Source organism: Myripristis murdjan, chromosome 7 (assembly GCF_902150065.1).
Source record: "Myripristis murdjan chromosome 7, fMyrMur1.1, whole genome shotgun sequence".
NCBI classification, from domain to species: domain Eukaryota; kingdom Metazoa; phylum Chordata; class Actinopteri; order Holocentriformes; family Holocentridae; genus Myripristis; species Myripristis murdjan.
The window spans coordinates 31,735,406-31,756,667 of NC_043986.1; the positions used below are offsets into that span (position 1 = coordinate 31,735,406).

Below are 21,262 nucleotides of genomic sequence, written 5' to 3' on the forward strand. Positions count from 1 at the left end.
TGAATGAAACAATAAAATGGTGATTATAGTTGTTTGCTATAGAAAGAAGTCAGTAAAGTGTGTCACATTTGCTTGAGGGCTGTGTAGATATGTTGTACTGTCTAGTTAAGCTCCATGAGCTTCAAGAGGTAGTCACCTGACATGGTTTTCACTTCACAGGTGTGCCTTATCAGGGTTAATTAGTGGAATTTCTTGCTTTATCAATGGGGTTGGGACCATCAGTTGTGTTGTGCAGAAGTCAGGTTACTACACAGCCAACAGCCCTATTGGACAACTGTTAAAATTCATATTATGGCAAGAACCAATCAGCTAACTAAAGAAAAACGAGTGGCCATCATTACTTTAAGAAATGAAGGTCAGTCAGTCCGGAAAATTGCAAAAACTTTAAATGGGTCCCCAAGTGGAGTCGCAAAAACCATCAAGCGCTACAACGAAACTGGCACACATGAGGACCGACCCAGGAAAGGAAGACCAAGAGTCACCTCTGCTTCTGAGGACAAGTTCATCCGAGTCACCAGCCTCAGAAATCGCAAGTTAACAGCAGCTCAGATCAGAGACCAGATAAATGCCACACAGAGTTCTAGCAGCAGACCCATCTCTAGAACAACTGTTAAGAGGAGACTGCGCGAATCAGGCCTTCATGGTCAAATAGCTGCTAGGAAACCACTGCTAAGGAGAGGCAACAAGCAGAAGAGATTTGTTTGGGCCAAGAAACACAAGGAATGGACATTAGACCAGTGGAAATCTGTGCTTTGGTCTGATGAGTCCAAATTTGAGATCTTTGGTTCCAACCGCCGTGTCTTTGTGAGACGCAGAAAAGGTGAACGGATGGATTCCACATGCCTGGTTCCCACTGTGACGCATGGAGGAGGAGGTGTGATGGTGTGGGGGTGTTTTGCTGGTGACACTGTTGGGGATTTATTCAAAATTGAAGGCACACTGAACCAGCATGGCTACCACAGCATCCTGCAGCGACATGCCATCCCATCTGGTTTGCGTTTAGTTGGACCATCATTTATTTTTCAACAGGACAATGAGCCCAAACACACCTCCAGGCTGTGTAAGGGCTATTTGACCAAGAAGGAGAGTGATGGAGTGCTGCGGCAGATGACCTGGCCTCCACAGTCACCGGACCTGAACCCAATCCAGATGGTTTGGGGTGAGCTGGACCGCAGAGTGAAGGCAAAGGGGCCAACAAGTGCTAAACACCTCTGGGAACTCCTTCAAGACTGCTGGAAAACCATTTCAGGTGACTACCTCTTGAAGCTCATCCAGAGAATGCCAAGAGTGTGCAAAGCAGTAATCAGAGCAAAGGGTGGCTATTTTGAAGAAACTAGAATATAAAACATGTTTTCAGTTATTTCACCTTTTTTGTTAAATACATAACTCCACATGTGTTCATTCATAGTTTTGATGCCTTCAGTGAGAATCTACAATGTAAATAGTCATGAAAATAAAGAAAACGCATTCAATGAGAAGGTGTGTCCAAACTTTTGGCCTGTACTGTAGTTGTGACCCTTGTTTTTACCCTGCTATTTCAGGTCAAAATGGCTGCTGTTAAAAAGGCCTATTGCTCAGCTGCAGCTCTGCCTTGCTACTCAAAAGGTACCTATTTCTAATTTGCTCATTCATGTACTTTTTTATGTGTTCATGCATTTTATTCTTTCTTTTTGTTTACACAACAAACTCACAGTGCTTTCAGAGCCCTGGCACTGAACACAGCTCAATTTGGGTCACATAGGATTTCCTGTAGACCTTTGTACAGTGTAATGTTGGATATGGTAATGTTGGTATGACGGGTATTTTTGAGAACTGGCGGCACCACAGTGAAATCATACTCATTTTGGTGGGAAAATGCTCACTGTATTTTCAAATCCTTATTGACTGCCAATGGAGGAGCTTCAGGTTATTTATCTGATGACATCACAGATTGCAGTCTTGATGATCTGGCTTTTCTAGCTTTCGGAAAGCTGTTGCTCTTCACAAATATTGACAGTGGAACCCTGGCTACCAGAGAAACATGTGGCTTTGAATGGAGTCATAGCAGTATAATGAGGGTTTTCTAAATGGGTTGTGAATATGTTAATCAGCTTAGATCTAGTCATATAAAAACTTGAAAGTCTCATGCCCATGCCCAGCCACCAGGTTACATGCTGTCTGAGAAAGTGGACATCCTGCTGTGGGCTGTCATGATTCATAAACAATTGGCAATGTGCAGTAATTATTCATGACAAGTACCACCTACTATGTGTGGGTGAGAGCAGATTGAGTCATATTGACATGTTTAAGCAAGCTGCTCCTCTGGTTTTTGACTCTGGGAAGCTCACAGTTTCTGCAGTTATTGAATCATTTGGTTATTTCCCCCAGTGAACGGTGGCACTTTTTCTAAACTGATTTTCTGCACACTACGCACCATACAGTCTAACAGAGTAACTATAACAGGCTCACAGTGTTGACAGGATGATACAGTATTATGGAGCTGTGTCAAGCCAGCCACAGGAAGTCATAGCAAGACAGGAAACTGGGCGATTTTGCCTGCAAAATAAAAGGCTGACTTGCACTGGTGCAGATTAACAGACAAATTTCAAGTTACATTATTTAGGCACTGAGTCTCAAAATATTATATTTCTAAAGACATTCTTCCAAATCATGAATATAATACAATGTAAAAGATCTCTGGGGCGGAGGCAATAGACATTTATCACAGCAGCCATTTTAACATGAAAGAGCAGGATGAACACAGGTGTAATGACATTCATTTAGATTGTAGTAATAGACCTAAATGGAGCAGAGCCTTAATTAATATCACCAGCAACACCTGGGTTTCCCTGCTATTATATGTCAAAACTGCTGCTGTGAAAAAGCTCTGTTGTATTTTCATTTGCCATGGATTCTTCCATAAATATATGTGAAAATGAAAAGCTTGGTGAGTAATTATTGAATCCAAACTGCTCCACTTTGTAGCTCTATATCATTTATCTATATCTATATCTATATGTATCTATCCACACACACACACACACACACACACACACACACATTTATTTATTTATTTATTTTACTTTTGCACTTTGCATCAAACTACGGCACCACATACAAACTATAGCACCACATTCGTGCTTAACACTTATATTTTGAAAGTTGTTGCCGGAAGTTAATTTCGCACGTAATTTGAAAGTCCTCACCGGAAGTGGTGTGTGTTTTGCTGGTGTGCGGCTTGAAGCTCCGGGGTGTAGAGCTGTACCTTGGAAGCAGGTGACTGCTATCGGCCGTCCAGCGGAGAGGGGGCGGAGAGCAACTTTCTCGCCTCGCCTTCTACGAGTTTTTTTTTTTTCTCCCCTCTCTCTCTTCTTCTCCGCAGTAAATCTCCAACATGGAAGCTCAGGCACCTTTCTCCCGCGAGGAAATCAACAGCACGGTGTGGGAAGTCCCGGAGAAATACACACGACTCAAGCAGATCGGGACGGGAGCGTACGGCTCGGTGTGGTGAGTGAGCCGCCGTCCTGAGGCGTGCTGTTGTCGGTGGGAGAGCAGCGCTTACACCGCAGCCGTCACATCACTCCGCACATCGTCTGCACACACTGGGCCTTACTGTCAACACTGATGACATCATGCAAACACATCCAACTACTAGCTTTATGTTGCATGTTACATGACGAACACATGCATTACTAATCTGTCATCTTGTAACCATGTGTACAATATAACATGTGCAATACGACGCTTTGCACTATACATGACGTGATGATATAAACAGATCTACACGTGTACAGTTGGTCGGTATGAGGAGATGTAAATACATATCAGTAGTGTTTTCAAATTTCTACCCCATTCACATACATGGTACAGTAATACACTGTGCATTGACATGCGTGGTGTTTTTGACATATGTAGGCCTATACAAACAGCACCTAATAACAATAATCAGTTGTACTTCTTGAAAAACATTTTTTTCCACAAACAAATATAAATAACAAAACAATAACCTTGTAATTTACATCAGTTTGAATGAGGAATTATGGATTGATGAATTTAGAGCACTAATTATTGTCAATCTACACATCTCTTCTGGTGAAAGTGTATTCTCATGTGGTAGAGGGTTAGTGGTCTGTAATTTAAACATCACAGTAAATTTTTCATGCAAGCCAAGTTGATGTGACCAGCTATTCTAGCTATCTAGCTACTAAATATGAAATTAATTGTGAGTTCAGATGTTTTAAGGAGGTTTGCGCTCTTTGTAAAGTGATAACTGAATGGCATGAAAAACATTTTTCTCAGGAATGTTCCAAAAAGGAGCAATATGCAAATTGCAAATTCTTGTGAAGTTTTCCATGGACTAAATTAAACTTAATTTGGGTTGTAATTGTATCGTGGTTCACAGTTCTGACTCAACTAGAGTTGGGTGAATAATATGGCCTGTTGTCAAATGCTGGTAACCACCTGCCTGTCAGAAAGAGATTCTTGTCAGAAGAGTTTTATTAATTGAGTTGGGCACATTGAAATAGAGTGAATCACATTGAAAAACAGTAGAAATACATTAAAGTTCATAAAGTCCTAATTAATCCCTGCCATCACTGGCACTTAACTATGTTCCTTTAGTATAATATTTAGTTTGTAATGAGCCAGTAGAGCTTTTCCACATTAGCCATTTTGACATGAAACAGCAGGTAAACCCAGGTGTTACTAATGACATTAATTATAGTTGTGTTCCGTTATTAGCATGTTATTGTCGTGCTAATGTTTTTCCACAACCAGTCTTCATTTCTCCAGCTTGTATTGCTGCCATATTATTTTTCCAGTTGAGCCTGTTTGGGTATGCCAGGTCAAAAATTAAGAAACCCCGTGAGGAGGGAAAAAAACAGTTTTTTCCAAAAATGAAATTGGTGAAAAGTCCTTTATGGTGGAGTTTGGAGGTTGACCAAGTAGACCCAAGTGGTTTCCCCACACATTTCCAGTGTAGGAGTTATGTTTTAAAGCATTAAGTATTTGACTTTAAACATGGCTGCCATCTCCATCGAATGATCCTCAGTAGCAGAAAAGTCATTTTGCTACATTTCCTGCCTTTGTCTCAAACCCTCATGGAGAGAGGTGAAAGCATAGGGAGCAGTAAATGTGTGAGATGCACATTCAGCTGCAGATCTGGATCCAACTGCATGTAAAAGTGAGCGGAGCCTGCTCGGGTGGATCGACAGCAGCTGGAACAATGAGCACCAGTAGCGTGTGCAATCTGTGTTGGTGGATGCGGCTTCAAATAGCCTGACAGCCTTTCCTCCTACAGCTTGTTGCCCTGATCACCACAACATGATGCTGCAGTGCCAAGCATTTACATACAGACACACATGAAACTGCACAAGCCTGCATGATGCGCGCCTCCTGTCTGAGCAGGTCTTTGTTGCTAGATGCGGTTTCATACAGACTTGGACAGCTGGAGGTAGAGAGAAGACTTGTGGTGGGACTGAAACCTCTGATCAAAGTAGACATTCTTCATCTTTCTCCCACTGCTCTAAGTTTAAATGGTAAACCTGAAACTACATGGTTCGCACAGAGTGCAGACTTCCCACTGAGCAGGTCTCCAACTTGCATCATTCAGATCACTGAAATTTTATCACTGATGTTTGTGTTGATTCTTTGGTTTTACAGTCTCTTAGGTTTTTGAAACAAGTCTCTTATCACCAGATTTCACATCCCAATGACCATTTAATCAATTATTCCTTGCCCGAATTGTCCGTATCAACTCCTATACCACTTTTTGACAAAGAACGCAAATCTACGCTGTTGCATCCTCACTTAAAACTGGTGTATGTTCACATAAAATCCACGTGCAAAATTGAACAATTCTTTATTTTGCTGGGAATAATCTGTAACCGCCATAAGGACCCCTGAGTGTCCCAACCAGAGTGACAAATTAGCACCCGCCACATGCCAAATATATGCATGTAAATATTTGCATCAGCGGGTAGATTTTTTTAAAGCCCAGCAGGGCATAAAAAGTTATGTGGCGACACAGACCCGGCTTGAAAAGGCCCACTGAAGCCACTAAAATGGCAAACAATAAAAGAAAGTAGAAACACCCTAAGTAGAGAAGATTATGTAATGAAAGGCAGTGAAAAGATGAGAGGGGAAGAGAACAGAACACAATGATATGATGTTCTTCACCTAGTTTATGTCTCAGATAAGGGGCAGTTAAACACGTTTGTCATGGGGAAAGAAAATTAAACTGGAAGTAATTAAGCCTTTGAAACTGGTGCAAATTCATGAATTTCTTTCAGAAACATGGGGGAACGTTTGTAAAAGATTAGCCATAAATAAGCAAACAAAGAAATAAAATAAAATAAAATAAAATAAAATAAAATAAATGACCAAATGATAAATTAGCTTAAAATTCTTGACAAGTAGCAAAAAAATCTTTTTAAAAAAGGCCAATAATATGTTGAAATATCAGATCAGTGATTCTGGATCAAAGTCAGATTTATTGTTCAGATGCCCTTCACAAGCATTTAAGGACCACAACCTGCCCATTGGGCACAAAAATGCCTGTTGTAAATGTAATTAACAAAAAAAAAAAAAAAAAAAAAAAAAAAACCTAAAAATGTATCTGGTAAAAAATCTGACTGGCTGTTTAAAATTTGGGAGTCCGCCCACCAGACACTGTGGCAGGTGGACCAAACCCTGGTCCCAACCCTACTTTGGGAACTACCGTCTCAGATGATGCTGACGTGCTTGTCTGTCAACCAATCTGTTCGTTATATTAATATCTTGTCAATTTGAGACTTCTTCTATCATGATGGGTCTCACACTTCTGGGATTTATTTTTCCTGAGCTGAAATGAAAACAACATATTGTCATAATTGTAACACTGGTGTATGTGTACTAGTTATTCTGTTGTTTTTCACAGTTCATCAATAAATGAGAAGACTAAAGAGAAAGTAGCCATCAAGAAGCTCCACAGGCCGTTCCAGTCGGAGATCTTTGCCAAGAGGGCCTACCGGGAGCTCCGACTGCTCAAACACATGAAGCATGAAAATGTGAGTAGTTGAGACCCACCGCGCTGCGTAGGTTTCTCCTGCACATCTCAGCACTGTCGGTCTTTAGACTGACTCTGTGCACTGCTTTCCTTCATCAGAGCTTGCACATCAGTGGATTTACACTGACACAATTGTACATTTCAGGGGTGATAATGTACTGGAAATGCTAGATGAATGAATGAATGAACAGTACCACACGTCTGTTCCCATGGCTCAGCTCTCTGTGCTCTATTCATCATGCTGATATTCGTCATCGTCCTCTTTCATTCCCACTAGGTGATAGGACTTCTTGATGTGTTTACGCCAGCCTCAAGTCTCGACGACTTCCAGGACTTGTGAGTAATTATTGCCATGATTAAAAAAAGCCTTCAGGCAGAGTCAGAAAGCGCCTCTTATGATGTGCAGACAAGGCTTTTACCTGCAGAAATACACACAGGACTGCAGGACCATTGGGAATAGGTGCTGATTATTTTGCCATTCCACAGATCGGTGCAAACAAACTATTCAGCCGAGTGGTCTTCTCGCTTCCCACTTTCTTATAGTTACAGACCTATTGTCATCTCATGTTGTGTTTATTGTGAAGCATCATCTCCAGCTGTGGAGAGATATGCTCTAGTTGACAGTCATTATTAAGCTGCTATCAGGATGCATCATTCTGAACAGTGACACAATAAAAAATCTGATCCAAATATGATTTTGCTGTTAATACATGCATTTTATAACATGGATTTCACCCTGAAAAAGATGAATATGTCCCAGAAGAGCAGTTTGCCAGCTCTTGACTATGGCTCTTTGTTGGCCTACATATTAAACAATGGCATCAGAGAAAAAATCTGCTAAACTTCCTCGTACAACAGTTGTTATTCAGCTGCAAAATATTAACCCATTAGATATTTTTTCCCATATTTTACAGTGTCACATACATATTCTGTGTCTGCTGCTAGCAACACTTCACTGAAGCAACAGAGTGACATTTTGAAACCCCTGACACCGCTGTTTTAAGGCTGCAGCATTACACCAGAAAGAAAAGATCTAGTTGTCTTGTGCATCATTGAATACACATTTCCCTGTAACTCGCCAGGGCCTGTTGGGTATCTTTGGAAACCGTGGGTTCTCCACTGGAATTAAAAATAAAGGTCTGTGGCTTTGAACAAAGATGGGCCACGCAGCAATGACGAACCCACTGATGGGACCAACAGGGTTGAGGAGGTTAAGTGGATGCAGCACAGAAAAATGGAATATTTTGAGAGTTATATAAACATGAGAGTTGTGTAAACATACGCAGCCACCGGTTTGAGCACTAAGCTGCCTAGAAATGTCTGCATGCAAATATGAAAAGGCATGGATTACAGCATTAAGAGGGTGTGCAAAATAACAGCGGCAGCGCTTACGGGGGCAAAGACAAGCGTTTGCGGTGTTGCTGCTTTGGAGTGAGTAAAGTTTAGGGTAGCAATCGCCCACCTCACATCTGAAGTGATGATCTCACTCTCCATCTTCATACCTTTCCCCTTCTCTCTCTGTCTCTTTGTCCCCAGCTACCTGGTGATGCCTTACATGTTTACTGACCTGTCGAAGGTGCGAGGCTGCCTCTCAGAAGACAGAGTCCAGTTTCTCGTCTACCAGATGCTCTGTGGGCTGCGGGTGAGCCAGTGAAGCTGGACAGGCTGTCAGAAACATTAAACGTTAAATAAAGCTCTCTATTTATAACAGGAAAACCATAAGCTATAATTAGAGCGTGGTGGGATGATCATACCACTGATGAAAAATGCACTTAAATGCATATTAAAATAATGCATAATACATTGTGCATGTATTTTTCTAATGTGACGGCAGAAATTGAGTAGCGGGATGGCAGCTAAACTCAGTGTGACCACCTTTTAACACTAACATCAGCAGTCTCAATGTGATGTGGGATATGTGAAGATGAAAGTATAAATGAATGCTTTTATGAAAATATAATTGATGTTTGTTCATGCTGATGGTGATGGTCACCTACTGGAGGTCACTGTTCACCCATACTTGAAATTTACATCTGTGATACCTTTAAAGTGTCACCGTGAAAGCATTTTCTCCTCAAACTCCACTCACCGCTGATTATGTATGCAATTGTTCCTGTTAACTGCTGTGTTTTTTCCTTGTCCTCAGTACATTCACAAGGCTGGCATCATCCACAGGGTAAGTGGGAGTCGGTTTGCCATGAGCCGATATTAGAACTCAGGTGTAAAAAATAGCCACATCTTTGGGTACATTTGTCTTCAGTAGATCCTCCTCTCCAGGGCACTGTGGAGCACAAGAGACAATGCTTTTATCGACAGGAGGCTTGACCTTTTATAACTGTGTTACAGAGAAGCATGAGAATGTTGATTAAATCCATCACTGCTATTGAGTCATTACTTATGCTGCCCGAACAGGTACGATGAGTAGAGTCTTCTCTGGTGTCTGCCTGCATGTCTAGAGCTGTTAGGACACACCCTGTGCCAGCCGCGCCAGACAGCTGGCTCTGTGTGCATGTCGGAGGAAGCATGGTTGAGTTAATCTGCTCTTCCTTGTAGAGTTGTACCAATGTTTTTCAGTTCTGATCTGATTCTGGTATGTGAATTTTGATATCTGCCCGTGCTGATACCTACCGACAGTGTTTTAGTGGCACTGTAGGGAAAAAAATTGTGGAGCAGGTGGATAATATTCTGAAATATTATGAATGTGGAGCCCGGTGGAGGTCCTGCCACTTGTGAAGGCTGGGTCCTGGCCACGCTGTCTGGGGTTCAGATCTGGTTCTGAGCCACTTTGCTGCATGTCATCCCCTCTCGCTCCCTTGCCTCTACTGTGTCTGTCAAATAAAGCAGAAAAAAAATCTTTAGAGTGGTAAATTTATGAGGAAAAAAACAGATTTTTGAGGAAATTAAACTGAAATTGAGATATTATAAAGTCAAAAAATAGTTTATCTTTGACTTTTTTTTTTTTTTTTGCATCACTTCACTTTGCTGAATCCGGTTCTTGGTTCTTGGTTCCTTGGCTAAAAAAAAGGGAAAAAAATGAAAGACAATCTATTTTTTTATTGTAAATTTATGACTTTAATCTCATATAGTTTTTTTCTCAGAAGATTACTCCCCTCTGCCAGTTCTGTAATTTTTTTCTCTCCCTACAATGGCCCTAATACATTGTAGAGACCAGAGCAATTTTTTCTATATTCATTTATGTATTTTTTTATATATATATTTTTCTGCTTTATTAGACAGTCACATTGGAGGGGGACAGGACAGACAGATTAGAAAGAGTTGATGACATGCAGCAAAGGGTCTGGGTCAAATTCAAGCCCAGGCCACTGTGGCTTAGCCTTTGTATTGCTTTTTTCTTGATTATCATTATTATTGTCATTATTATTATTGTTGTTGGTATTACCTGTAATGTTACATGAGGCTGTAGTAAACCACACAGCAGTTCTTACACAGCTGTTACTGGCTCAGTCAGTTGCAGACTAATGGTCCAGCGCAACGGCTTTTTACATGGGTGATGAAAATTGCATGGCTTTAATTTTCAATGAGAGGCGAGTTTAGGAGCAGTGCGGCCTGAGCGATGCAGGTGAGCAGACGTGTGCACAGTTTGAGCACAAGTGGAACTTTTTACAAGGACAAGCCCACTCCGCCTGCCTCCTCTTAAAAAGTTGACCTGTCCTGAACAGCGTGACATGGAAGGTGCTCACTCAGTTGACCGGTGAGTGGAAACGAGGTGTGCTCTGATATGTCTAGTTCTGCCATCAAGTGGTGAAATGAACCAAAGTCAGACTTGGAAGCCAGCACAGGTCTCATAGCACAACTAAACTGTTGATCTCCCACTCCTGTTCCACAGGCATTCTGCCCACAGCCCACAGCCGGCTGCAGGGCTTACTTTGCTAGTGGGCAAACTGTATGTTTGTCAACACGTTTTAGACAGTTTTTAGCACGCATACTGTTACTGTAGTAACAGTGTCTGCAGCTTTTGTGCTGAAGTGCTGCAGTTGTGTTAATGGTTACAACGCACATGCTCACAGGTCAGCCCTGTAGTTTATCCCTTCACATGGGACATGGTGAGTATGACAGAATGGCAGCATGGAGCCAGATGCAATTTTCTTCACCCATCTAAAAAGCCCTTAAAAATAATAAAATATCAAATAAATAATAAAATATGGGGACTACTGAATATCTTTGCAGAACTTTTTAATTACTAATTATGTGCTACATCATTTTGGATATGGGTTTAAAATTGCATTATTATATATTATTCATTCATAAAAACATGAGACTATGGAATCTGGATCAGCATGTGGATTGGTAATGTCAGTTTGATATCCAATGAGTGAATTATGTCAGTGTTGGAACCCAATACAGATAATCGATCAGAACTTCCTTTCCACCAAGTTTCATGCAAATCTGTTCATAACATTTTAAAATATCTTGCTAGCAAACAAACAGACAGACAGAATGGGGAGAGGTAATTATTAATACTGCATTTGTCTCTGGGTAGATCTTAACTTATACTGAATCTAATGTGACATTTAATGGGTTTCCACTGTATCTGAGTGTGCATGGATACGTTAGCAGTAGTTGCATTAGTTGTAATATCCCTGGTTTCAAGTCTCATGGTCTAAATGTTGTTTCAGAGGCTTTTCAACCCTGACAAGAATAAAATGGGGAAAACACTGAAAAATATGTTATTTGGGGAATTTTTGGCATGCAAATTTTCAACTTAAGATATACACCTTCAATTTAAATATTTTCAGTCTCCACCGTCAGCAGCCCATATTGGTTGAATAAATTTGGGCATTGCATGACATTATTAAAGAGGCATTAGTCAGGCTTTTTATGCATACATCTGTCATGTCAGCCTAAATCTCAACACGGGCCTGCAACAGAGCAAAGTGTCCCATCCTCACTAAATAAATCACCATAGATCCTCCGTTTGCCTACATAAAGCTCTGCTGTCAGACAGAGACAGTACTTGACTTGAGAAAGTGACAAATCAAAGCGACAGCAGTGAGGCAGCACTGCGTCTGGACTGAGCTGGACTCACAAATGTTTGATCTCATTCATTTGATATGCTTTGGTATTAAATGTCACAGACAGGCCCATTTGGTAAACATGACTAAACAGACTTCCAAATTTTTCAGACAGTCACGTCATGTTGCCATTTTGATGTTGCCAATGTGCAGATTTAATCATGAACATAAATCACTAGTCTTCACAACGGATATTGCCTGCGCCTTACAGTTGTGTGTATGTGTATGTGTGTGTGTGCACCATGAGTAGTAGTAATTAGTAGCAAGTAGTAACAGTGTCTGCAGCAGTAAAGGTGTTATCATCACTTCCTAGCAGCCGGTAGTATTTTATGAATGACAGCATGCAGAAGTGCTGCACTCCCAGTGTGGGCTTATGTTTGATTTGCCGCATGCAAAATACTTTGAGCACAAGCCCTGAAACGTTTAGCCTCAGTTTTGATACCACATCATGCAAATAGAGGAATTTCCTGCTCACCACAGTGTGCTGCACTATGTGACCATCACTCAGCTCCTTTTCTTTCGCAGGACCTTAAACCTGGAAACCTGGCTGTGAACCAAGACTGCGAGCTGAAGGTTTGTGATCACAGGGCCAAAATTAAGATGAAACCTTAATGATTGTGGTGGGTAGTTTTAGCAGCAAAGGTAGTAGAATTCAGCAGGGAAAAAAAGAAAACAATATTGGAACAAAATAGTATATGAAAAAAATAAATACAAAATTAGAAATTAAAGTAAAATCTTCTACACTTGTATGTGAAAGACTTTGGATTACAAACATATGGACTGACATACAGTTCTTACAGATGTTCTGTTTTGCTGGCTAAAACATGGACTGCAAAATATAAAATAAGTGTTATACAAATAGAAATGTGTATGATATAATAATAACATCATCATCATCATTGCAGTGATAATAATAATGATATAAAAATAGCAACATGTATGCAGTATTAAATAGTCTCTATGCAGCATTACAGCGCTGAGAGGGATCCAGGAAAGCTCAACAAAGCGAATATGTGAATTTACAGCAGTACACACGATATGCCAAAATGCATCATATTTACATTAACAAGGCTACAGATGGCTCTACATACGTGCGCAAAACGTCCACTCGTATTCACATGACAGGTGTGAAATCCAGCCAGTGTTTATGTCCCGGATTTTGATCAGACCTTTGTTTTTGATGCAGATCCTGGACTTCGGGCTGGCTCGCAGCACTGACGCAGAGATGACAGGCTACGTGGTGACCCGTTGGTACCGGGCGCCTGAGGTCATTCTGAACTGGATGCACTACACCCAGACTGGCAAGACAATCATAGCTGTTGCATATTCTCATGGCCGTCCTCGCTGTTGCCTCAGCTGAACTGGCTTGGCAGTGCTTCAGCTGTTTGCTTTTGTCATGTGAAAATGCCCTGTCTCCAGTTTTGCCAATTTAAATGGTGCCTTTCTGTTTTTTGGGGGCAATTTCCATCAATGTATGGTGCATGAAACTCATTTGAAATACATTATAGAATTTCAAAATGTCATGGGTGTCAGTCTGACATCAAAACTTAATCTGTGAAAAGTTGACACCAATTGGCCTGACAACAGCATTCCGGAGCTGAGAGTCAATGACTGAGCTGTCAGTGCCATGCAATTGATTTTCCTAGGATTTATAATGTTTCCTCAGAAGATAATGGCATTTCATGTTGTAAACAAAGCCTGCAATCTGCAGAACGGAATTTAGCACAGAAAACAATGCTAGCAAGTTTACACCCTTCACAGGATCAGATTATCAGGAATAAGCTGCTTTCTTTGGCATATAAACGGTGCCTTCTTCATTCCTTTTTCCCTGAGCAACTGCAGCACAGTTTGATTGATGTGTCTTCTGCTTGGTTTCTCATTGATGTTTTTTTTTGGTGTTTATTCTAGTGGATATCTGGTCTGTGGGGTGTATCATGGCAGAAATGATCAATGGAAAAACCCTTTTCAAAGGGAAAGACTGTATCCTTTCATCTTCCTTGTCCATTTGCTGAAGTTCTAACTTTTGAGGCCAAGACAGCGCAACCTAAACGAAAAACGATAAAGGTTTAAGTGCACAGCTATGGCGTGATCCACAAAGCATGTCAGTAGTCTGAAAACAATGTATCTTATGACCATATATGAAGTTTAAATAGCTGTTTTGGATTATTTGAGGCATTTTTCCTTCAAAGGACAAATAACACTAGAGAGGCACAGAAGAGAGGCTTGGGGGTGGGAGGCTTGCGACAAAGGTCCTGGACCAGAATGCGACCCAGGATGTTGCAGGTACCGGACAGGCACCTTAGCCAACTGAGCCTCTAGGACGCCCTTCAGTTTCAATATCCTTGACTTAAGTCCTGCACAATCAGACATGGACCAGCTGAGTCAGATCATGAAAGTGACTGGAGTACCTGGATCAGAATTCATAAAGAAGCTGGACAGTCCAGAGGTAGGACAAAACAAACATCATGAAACAAGGGGTCAACTGACATGGGATTTCAAATTTAAATAAGGATGCCAATATTTCTCAGGGTGATGCTGCCAAGAGACAGTTTTGTACTGAACTGAACCTTGATAGTTAAGATCCAAATATTGTGGAATTTGCTACATCCACCAAGTAAATCCTTCCCTGCCGCAAGAATGGGAGCTTCACTGGGAGTGTAGTTCTCCAAAGTCAATGAAGTAGACGCTCTTTTCAGCCCCCTGGCTATTAAGATGGTGGAACTACTTTCTGCCGTAGCACTGCCACTATCTACTCCACCAATTTGGAGTAAAAACTATTGTGATTATTTACCAATACTGTCTTGATGAAATTTTCAGGCCCATAAGGCATAGCGCTCACATGAGGTGGCAGGCATGTCAAAACAGGGGCGTTGAGGGCAGGAAATAATGCAGCCTACTCCACTGGAGAAATTCCTCCAGGGTTGCAAGTACGGGATCATCAGTCATCAGTCAAGTTGCTTGTAAAATTTGAAGAAAGAACCTGCTGTTTCCATTATGTCTGCTAATGTGATGACATCTTTCAATAAAAGAATAAATAGATAAATAATTAAAAAATAAATGGTATATATTTTAACTTATATTTTAGCATATATGTAATGGTGTATATAGTCATTATCTATTCATATATTGAATTATTTATTTAACAGTACATACATGTAGTCATAATAACATTTCACAAATCATTTATTGATATATTTATTTTCATTTGTCCTGAATGTTGCTCCATAGACCTAGTGTAGATATTTTGTGCCTTGGGAGTCAGAGTGTCGGAGACTTTCAGGCGGCCATTCAGAGCGAAAGGATACCAGATTTAGAGATGTTTATTCTATCATTCTGATGATTTTATTCTTGTTTGCCTTTTGTATTTCCAGTTAACGCTGTTCTGAATTTGTCTGACTTTGAAAGTAATTATCTCACTATCATCATGGTTATACACTGCAACCAACCATGGTTATATTTTGTAGTATCGTCTTGAAAAACACTAAATGAATGGAGTTTAGCAGGAGGAATTTGCAGTGCAGAATCAAATCAAATTGAATGAAACTGTAGTACATGTTTACAGCAATAGATTAAACTCTAGCTATGCCTGCAAAAATGGCAGCTCTTTGATTTTTGGATAGATGTGATCTGTTGACTTGCACTATAATCCTGTCAGAGTTAGTTTAATGACTGCATGATTTGTTTTCCTTTTGTTTCTGACAACAGGCCAGGAGTTACATCAAGTCCCTCCCTCGCTTTCCAAGAAAGGACTTCTCGTCGCTGTTCCCCACAGCCAGCGCTCAGGGTGAGTTCATTCAGGGGAGCTTTGCTGGGCACCATAGTTTTCCTTCTGTGTACAGGAAGTGAGGCATGTCATGTTTCCTGTTTCTTTAGAATAAATTGAAGAATCCTTCAGTTTTGCATGAGCCACTTTCTCCTAACAGACAGAGCGCCACCTACAGACACTCAAACGTCATCAACAGAAAATCTCATGTCACTCTGACAGCAGTCAGTCCAGTTCTGTGCAGAGGGGGCGGTGACATTGTAAACCGTTAACTTTGAAAACCACAAATGGTGGTTGAAGGGGTGGGGAGGTGATGCGTCACCGTGTACTGCATGCTGTTCTTAAACCCAACATGTTTACCTTAGTGGCCCACAAACAACACAAAGTTGTTGTTTCTGTTTTTGCTTCTTCACTTCTTCACTTCTTTTTCATTGTTTTCAGCTGCATCACTGCTACATTTCAACCACAAATCCTTTGTATGGATTTTTTTTTTTTTTTTGTCTTAGCTTCCTGGTCATAATAAACAAACCTCCTCACTCAACAACCACGGCAGCAGATCATACTTGTGATTTTATATGTTTAACTTAATACCTACAACATGTATAAGCTATAATAAATGTCTCCGCTAATCTTTTCCTGAAGCAAACAGTCACATCTTAGAACTTGGATATATTTTTTCCTCCCTTTTATCCAACCAACGGTTTCCATTCATTCCACTACAATATGAAAATGAACTTTCAGAGACTTCAATCTTTCTTCACACCAGTATTCCTTCACTGTCATAAAGTCCTCCACATTAGCAGCACTGTTGTGTTTTGATGACATCAGGCCTCCGTCAGAAAATAGTTCCCAGGGAAACATTTGCTTTACACAGCCAATTGTCACGCAGTTTTCATATTTAAAAATCAAAGGATTTTCATTTTGAGTTGTGAAATCTCACATACCCGTGCATGACTTGCAAAATGGTTGGTTGCAGTGTAAAATGTGGGGGAAATCGTAGTAAACAGGACAAACATTCCAACCCTCCAGAATCATCCTGCAAGACGTCACCTTTGCCTCTTCACCTTACCTGCACAGATCCACTATCCTTTACATCCATAAGCTCATTTCACGACTCACACAACAGTTTGCCATGAAAGCTTCTGGGTTTCTCAGATTGCTGAAAATCTAAGGAAAATTTGGTTTTGAATTGTATGACTTTTTGACAGTTTGAAGAACTCTGTTATCTTAGGTTTAAATTTCATTTTCTTAGTGGCTAGTGCAGATGATGGAAAAAATAGTAACACGTTTGGCCACTGTAGCCATAAGACTTGTTTGCTGCTGTTTGTATTTTAAAGATTACCAACAGAGTTTTTGGCCAATGCTAATGAGTGAAGGTGATACCCAGTACAGTAGTAAAAACACTAACCACATGGTTTTCAGGCACATGCATGAGGATCTATAAGCAGAGCATGCATGGAGTATGGAGTATCCTGGTGTAGTTTAACTAGCTGGAGATAATGTTATAACTGTTGACCTTTTATGGGCTACACAGACTTGCAACTTGGAAAACACACCTTTGCCCCACTAGTGATTTAATACTATTATATTATCTCTTGCAGGGAGATAAAATGGGGCACTGTGGAGAATTTGCATGAAACAATCTCTTAATATTGACTGAGACCACCATCTACAAATTGAATTTACTTAGATATACACTCAGTGGCCAATTTATCAGGTCCACCTGTACAATCTAATATAGTCCAATATAAATGTTGTGCCATGATGTTTCCTTTCCTGCTACCTATAATGCTCAGCTTTTCTTGTTGTCACAGTAACAGAGGTGTTCATTCACTTCTATGTTTGGCATTGAGCTCATAGTTAGTGCTGCTGTTGGACTGGACTGCATTTTATTGAGAGATGTTTCCAATATTCTGCCCCCCTCATGTATATAAATAGGAAGGACAAAAAAATAGAAACACCTCTCGATATAATGTAGTCCAGTACAAGACCTCTGCAAACTACAACCTCAATAATAAACATAGAATTAAATTTACATATTCTCTACAATGTCAGCATAAACTGAACATGATAAACTTTGTTAAAAGGTAGAATTTATGGCAGAGCTGTTGACCTGAACTGCATCAGACTGGACAGGCGGACCTGATAAAGTGCCACTGAGTGTGTAATACAACTCAAGTAGTACTTCTAGATGTAAAACTGGATCACATGTTTTATTTTTTATAAAAAAGCATTTTTTGTCCTCTACCTCATGAATAATCCATTGCTGTCTAATTATGTCAGTGGTCAAAGTGATTTCCAGCAGCAGGTCATTATAAAAGTTTTGCAGACTCAGGGAGCCATGATTTTGTTGAATCCTGGTTTGTCTTATTTTAGTTTTACCTGTACAGAGTTTGATCAGACTAGATGAAACTACAGCTGGGTGAAAGACAGGTGAAAATGTGAGCTGCCACTGATGATAAGCCACTGTGCCAATGTGCCAACAACATGGATTTTAAAGAGGAAAATGTCTCCCATTTATATTTTTATACAGACTTTCAGACTGTCAGTCTTAAAAAGGTTGGAGAAGCCTGGCTGTTCAGTAGCTAATGTGAAATTGTAAATGTTATTGTACATCCACACACATAACATGATGAGGTGTTTTTTGACTCGTCACATTGTTTTCTACCGCCACTGTGTTGCAGCTATCGACGTGCTGGAGAAGATGCTGGTTCTGGATGGAGACGTGAGGCCCACAGCTGAACTGGCTCTGGAGCACCCGTACTTTGACAGCTTGAGGGACCCAGAGGACACCCGGGAGCCCGAGCCGTACGACGACAGCCACGACAATGACACACTGAGTCTGGATGAGTGGAAGCGTAAGTGAAAAATGAAAATCAGCAACAATGAAGAGGATTAGATTAAACTAATGATCCCTGAAGGGAAATTAGGTTGTTGCAGAAGAAAATTAATTGGAAAAAGATTCTAAATGTAAAAATATATTATGAACAATTTGGGTGATTTTTTAAAAATGTATTTCACTTTTATTTAACAAGGAAAAGCCCAGTTGAGAGTAGAGCTTCTTTTCCAATGGGGTCGAAGCCAAGGTAGCAATAAAGATAAACAAATCATTGTCAATTATCAATTAATTGTTATACCTAAGTGCAACAGCTTACAGAAGAGACCATGCTAGAGACAGTGGGTAGCCTCTATCTCACTCCAGTGGTTTTGCTAATGCTGGTGTTTTTCAAAATCATTTCTCATAAATCCCATTGCTCCTGTCCCTGACACCCATTTATTTGTTTATGTATTTATTTATTCATGTATTTGCTTAGCTTTTGTTTCCCAGAAAGCATCTTAAAAAAAGGCAGCCTTCTTTCAGGTGTCAGTACAGTTCCCCCCCTCAGCCTCTTCTTTAAATGCTCTGATGTGGAAAGTTCCCAGTTGTATTGAATGCATCGTATGAGCTTTATATTGCATGCAGCCAGTGAAGATGCACAGCTGTTAATCTGTCCAGCTGTTCCAACCGGGTCTGCAGCACAGACTGTCGCTGCTCGGATGCGATGCCTCATTATGGCTATGAATCTTGAGTTGTAACATGATAGTAGCGTGGAAACAAATTATTGATGATAAAATACTCCACAAAGCACCTCTAATGATATTGTGGTAAAATTATAACTGCAGTGATGGATGTGTTGCTAATTCAGAAACGATATTTTTTGCCCACAGGGTTATGTTTCAAGGAGGTGAAAAGCTTTGTGCCGTTCCCGCGACGAGACTCGAAGAGGAAAAACACTCTCACTATGTCTCAGTGATCCGTCAGACACCGTGTAACTACTGATGCCCCCAAACCAACACAGTATACAGCCAATGGTGCCCTTGCGTTTTCTACCCACGGATTCAGACTTTTTCTTTTACACTGGATATGTTTAGATTTTGAATCAGTGTTCGAAAACAGGTCTTGAACAATTATATCCTAAATGTAGACTGCCGGTCATCTGCCTGCATTCCCTATTAGTGTCTTGCATAGATTTATTGTGACCAAATGTCACAGGATTTACTGTAAGCCTTACTGTATAATGGTATTTTTCCATGAAAGGATACCTTTAGTGGAGTGGATTTTTGCAATAAATAGTAAACGATGCTGGGTAACTGTCCAAAGAAATGCCACATTGCATTATGTAGTGCAATCCCACACAGTTTGATTTTTGTTGAATGCATGCATGCAGCCACTCCTTAACCAACTAATACACTATGTCATTGAATTTAGCTCTGTGTCATGGTGAAAATTGCATCTGCAAAGACATTTTTTTTCTTTTATTAGAAGACCAGCCGGTGACCAGCACTCTCTCTCAGTACAGTGAAAATGATTGAAGCCCTCACAGCTCTCAGTGGTTCAGGGCCCTGTAAAGATTACCAGTAATGTTTGTGTATAGTGCTGTGAGCAATGAATCCTTATACTCCCATTTCTTGCTTATGTCATTTTGTGATTACATACCATATCAACACTAATGCATTATTTGACTCTCGTACACAATGTTGTACCCCAAGACTGGTGTGGCTATGTTAAATCTGTATTAGCATTTGCTTACTACTTGACTGGCTGGGTACTTTCAGGGGTTGATGTATGATGTGCAGTGTTGGATGGACACCATTAATGGGGGTGGGAGGGGAAATTCTATCAAAATCTATTGTTTATGAGGGTTGGGATTAGACTTGTTGCTGCCCAGGAGAGATTTTGACCGCATAATACCTTAAAATATATTAGTCTGTTGCCTTTGCCTTCTCTGAGTGAATGAGTGAGTGTGTGTACACATATTTATGTGAACATAAATAAATAGTTCAACTTATGCTTGTGTGCGTGCATGTGTACATGGAGTCAGCAATGTGCTTCAAGGCATCCGGATGAGGCCACATGGTCACACCTGAGAAATGCTCCGTCCACTTTTGCATTGTGCAGACAGTGATGTTCATGTTGATATATCTACTGCATAAACATTTTACCTTTAACATGCGTCAAGTCTCGTGTAGCTCTATATCTATGCCCTACATTATAAAGAACTGCAACCGCTCGCAGCCCTCTTTTCTGAGGCTTGCGCGCGAAAATCAAGGACTGGTGACGTCAGGGGGGGCGGGCTTTGTGCGCTAATCAAAGTAGCCAGCTGTGACTAGCATAACACCGGAAGTCACGCGAATTAGCAATCAAAATAAAAGCGTACAATTTATTGCTTGGAGCTGTGTACAGACGCGAAGATTGATTGATTGAGTTAAGCCAGTCTTTTAAATCAGAGTCTAACCATAGTTCAAAAATAGTTTTAAAAACGGTTTTGGTTGATGGGATTTATTAATAATAAGTATTCTGTAGACAGTACAGTGAAGTAAAAAAATAATGTTTTCTTCAGCATGAAAACAAGTAAGGAAATTATCACTTGATCATATTTAATGAAGCTCAACATTTCTGAC

General features: G+C 40.5%; 1 protein-coding gene across 1 annotated transcript; it reads left to right on the forward strand.

The window, feature by feature from the left end:
* The first annotated feature begins 145 nt into the window (after positions 1-145).
* Positions 146-20,750, forward strand: mapk13 (mitogen-activated protein kinase 13). The gene is made up of 13 exons (XM_030055710.1): positions 146-159; positions 3,362-3,486; positions 6,896-7,025; positions 7,302-7,360; positions 8,561-8,666; positions 9,171-9,200; positions 12,583-12,630; positions 13,244-13,358; positions 13,966-14,037; positions 14,424-14,503; positions 15,763-15,841; positions 18,505-18,678; positions 19,529-20,750. The coding sequence occupies exons 2-13, from the start codon at positions 3,374-3,376 to the stop codon at positions 19,612-19,614; spliced, it is 1,092 nt and encodes a 363-aa protein (XP_029911570.1). The 5' UTR covers positions 146-159; positions 3,362-3,373; the 3' UTR covers positions 19,615-20,750.
* Positions 20,751-21,262: the final 512 nt, after the last annotated feature.

Coding starts and splice junctions, on each gene's coding strand:
- mapk13 (XM_030055710.1), top strand. CDS start 3,374: ATGGAAGCTCAGGCACCTTTCTCCCGCGAGGAAATCAACAGCACGGTG. Junction 3,487..6,895: donor GGAGCGTACGGCTCGGTGTG/GTGAGTGAGCCG, acceptor TGTTTTTCACAG/TTCATCAATAAATGAGAAGA. Junction 14,038..14,423: donor CCTTTTCAAAGGGAAAGACT/GTATCCTTTCAT, acceptor CTGCACAATCAG/ACATGGACCAGCTGAGTCAG.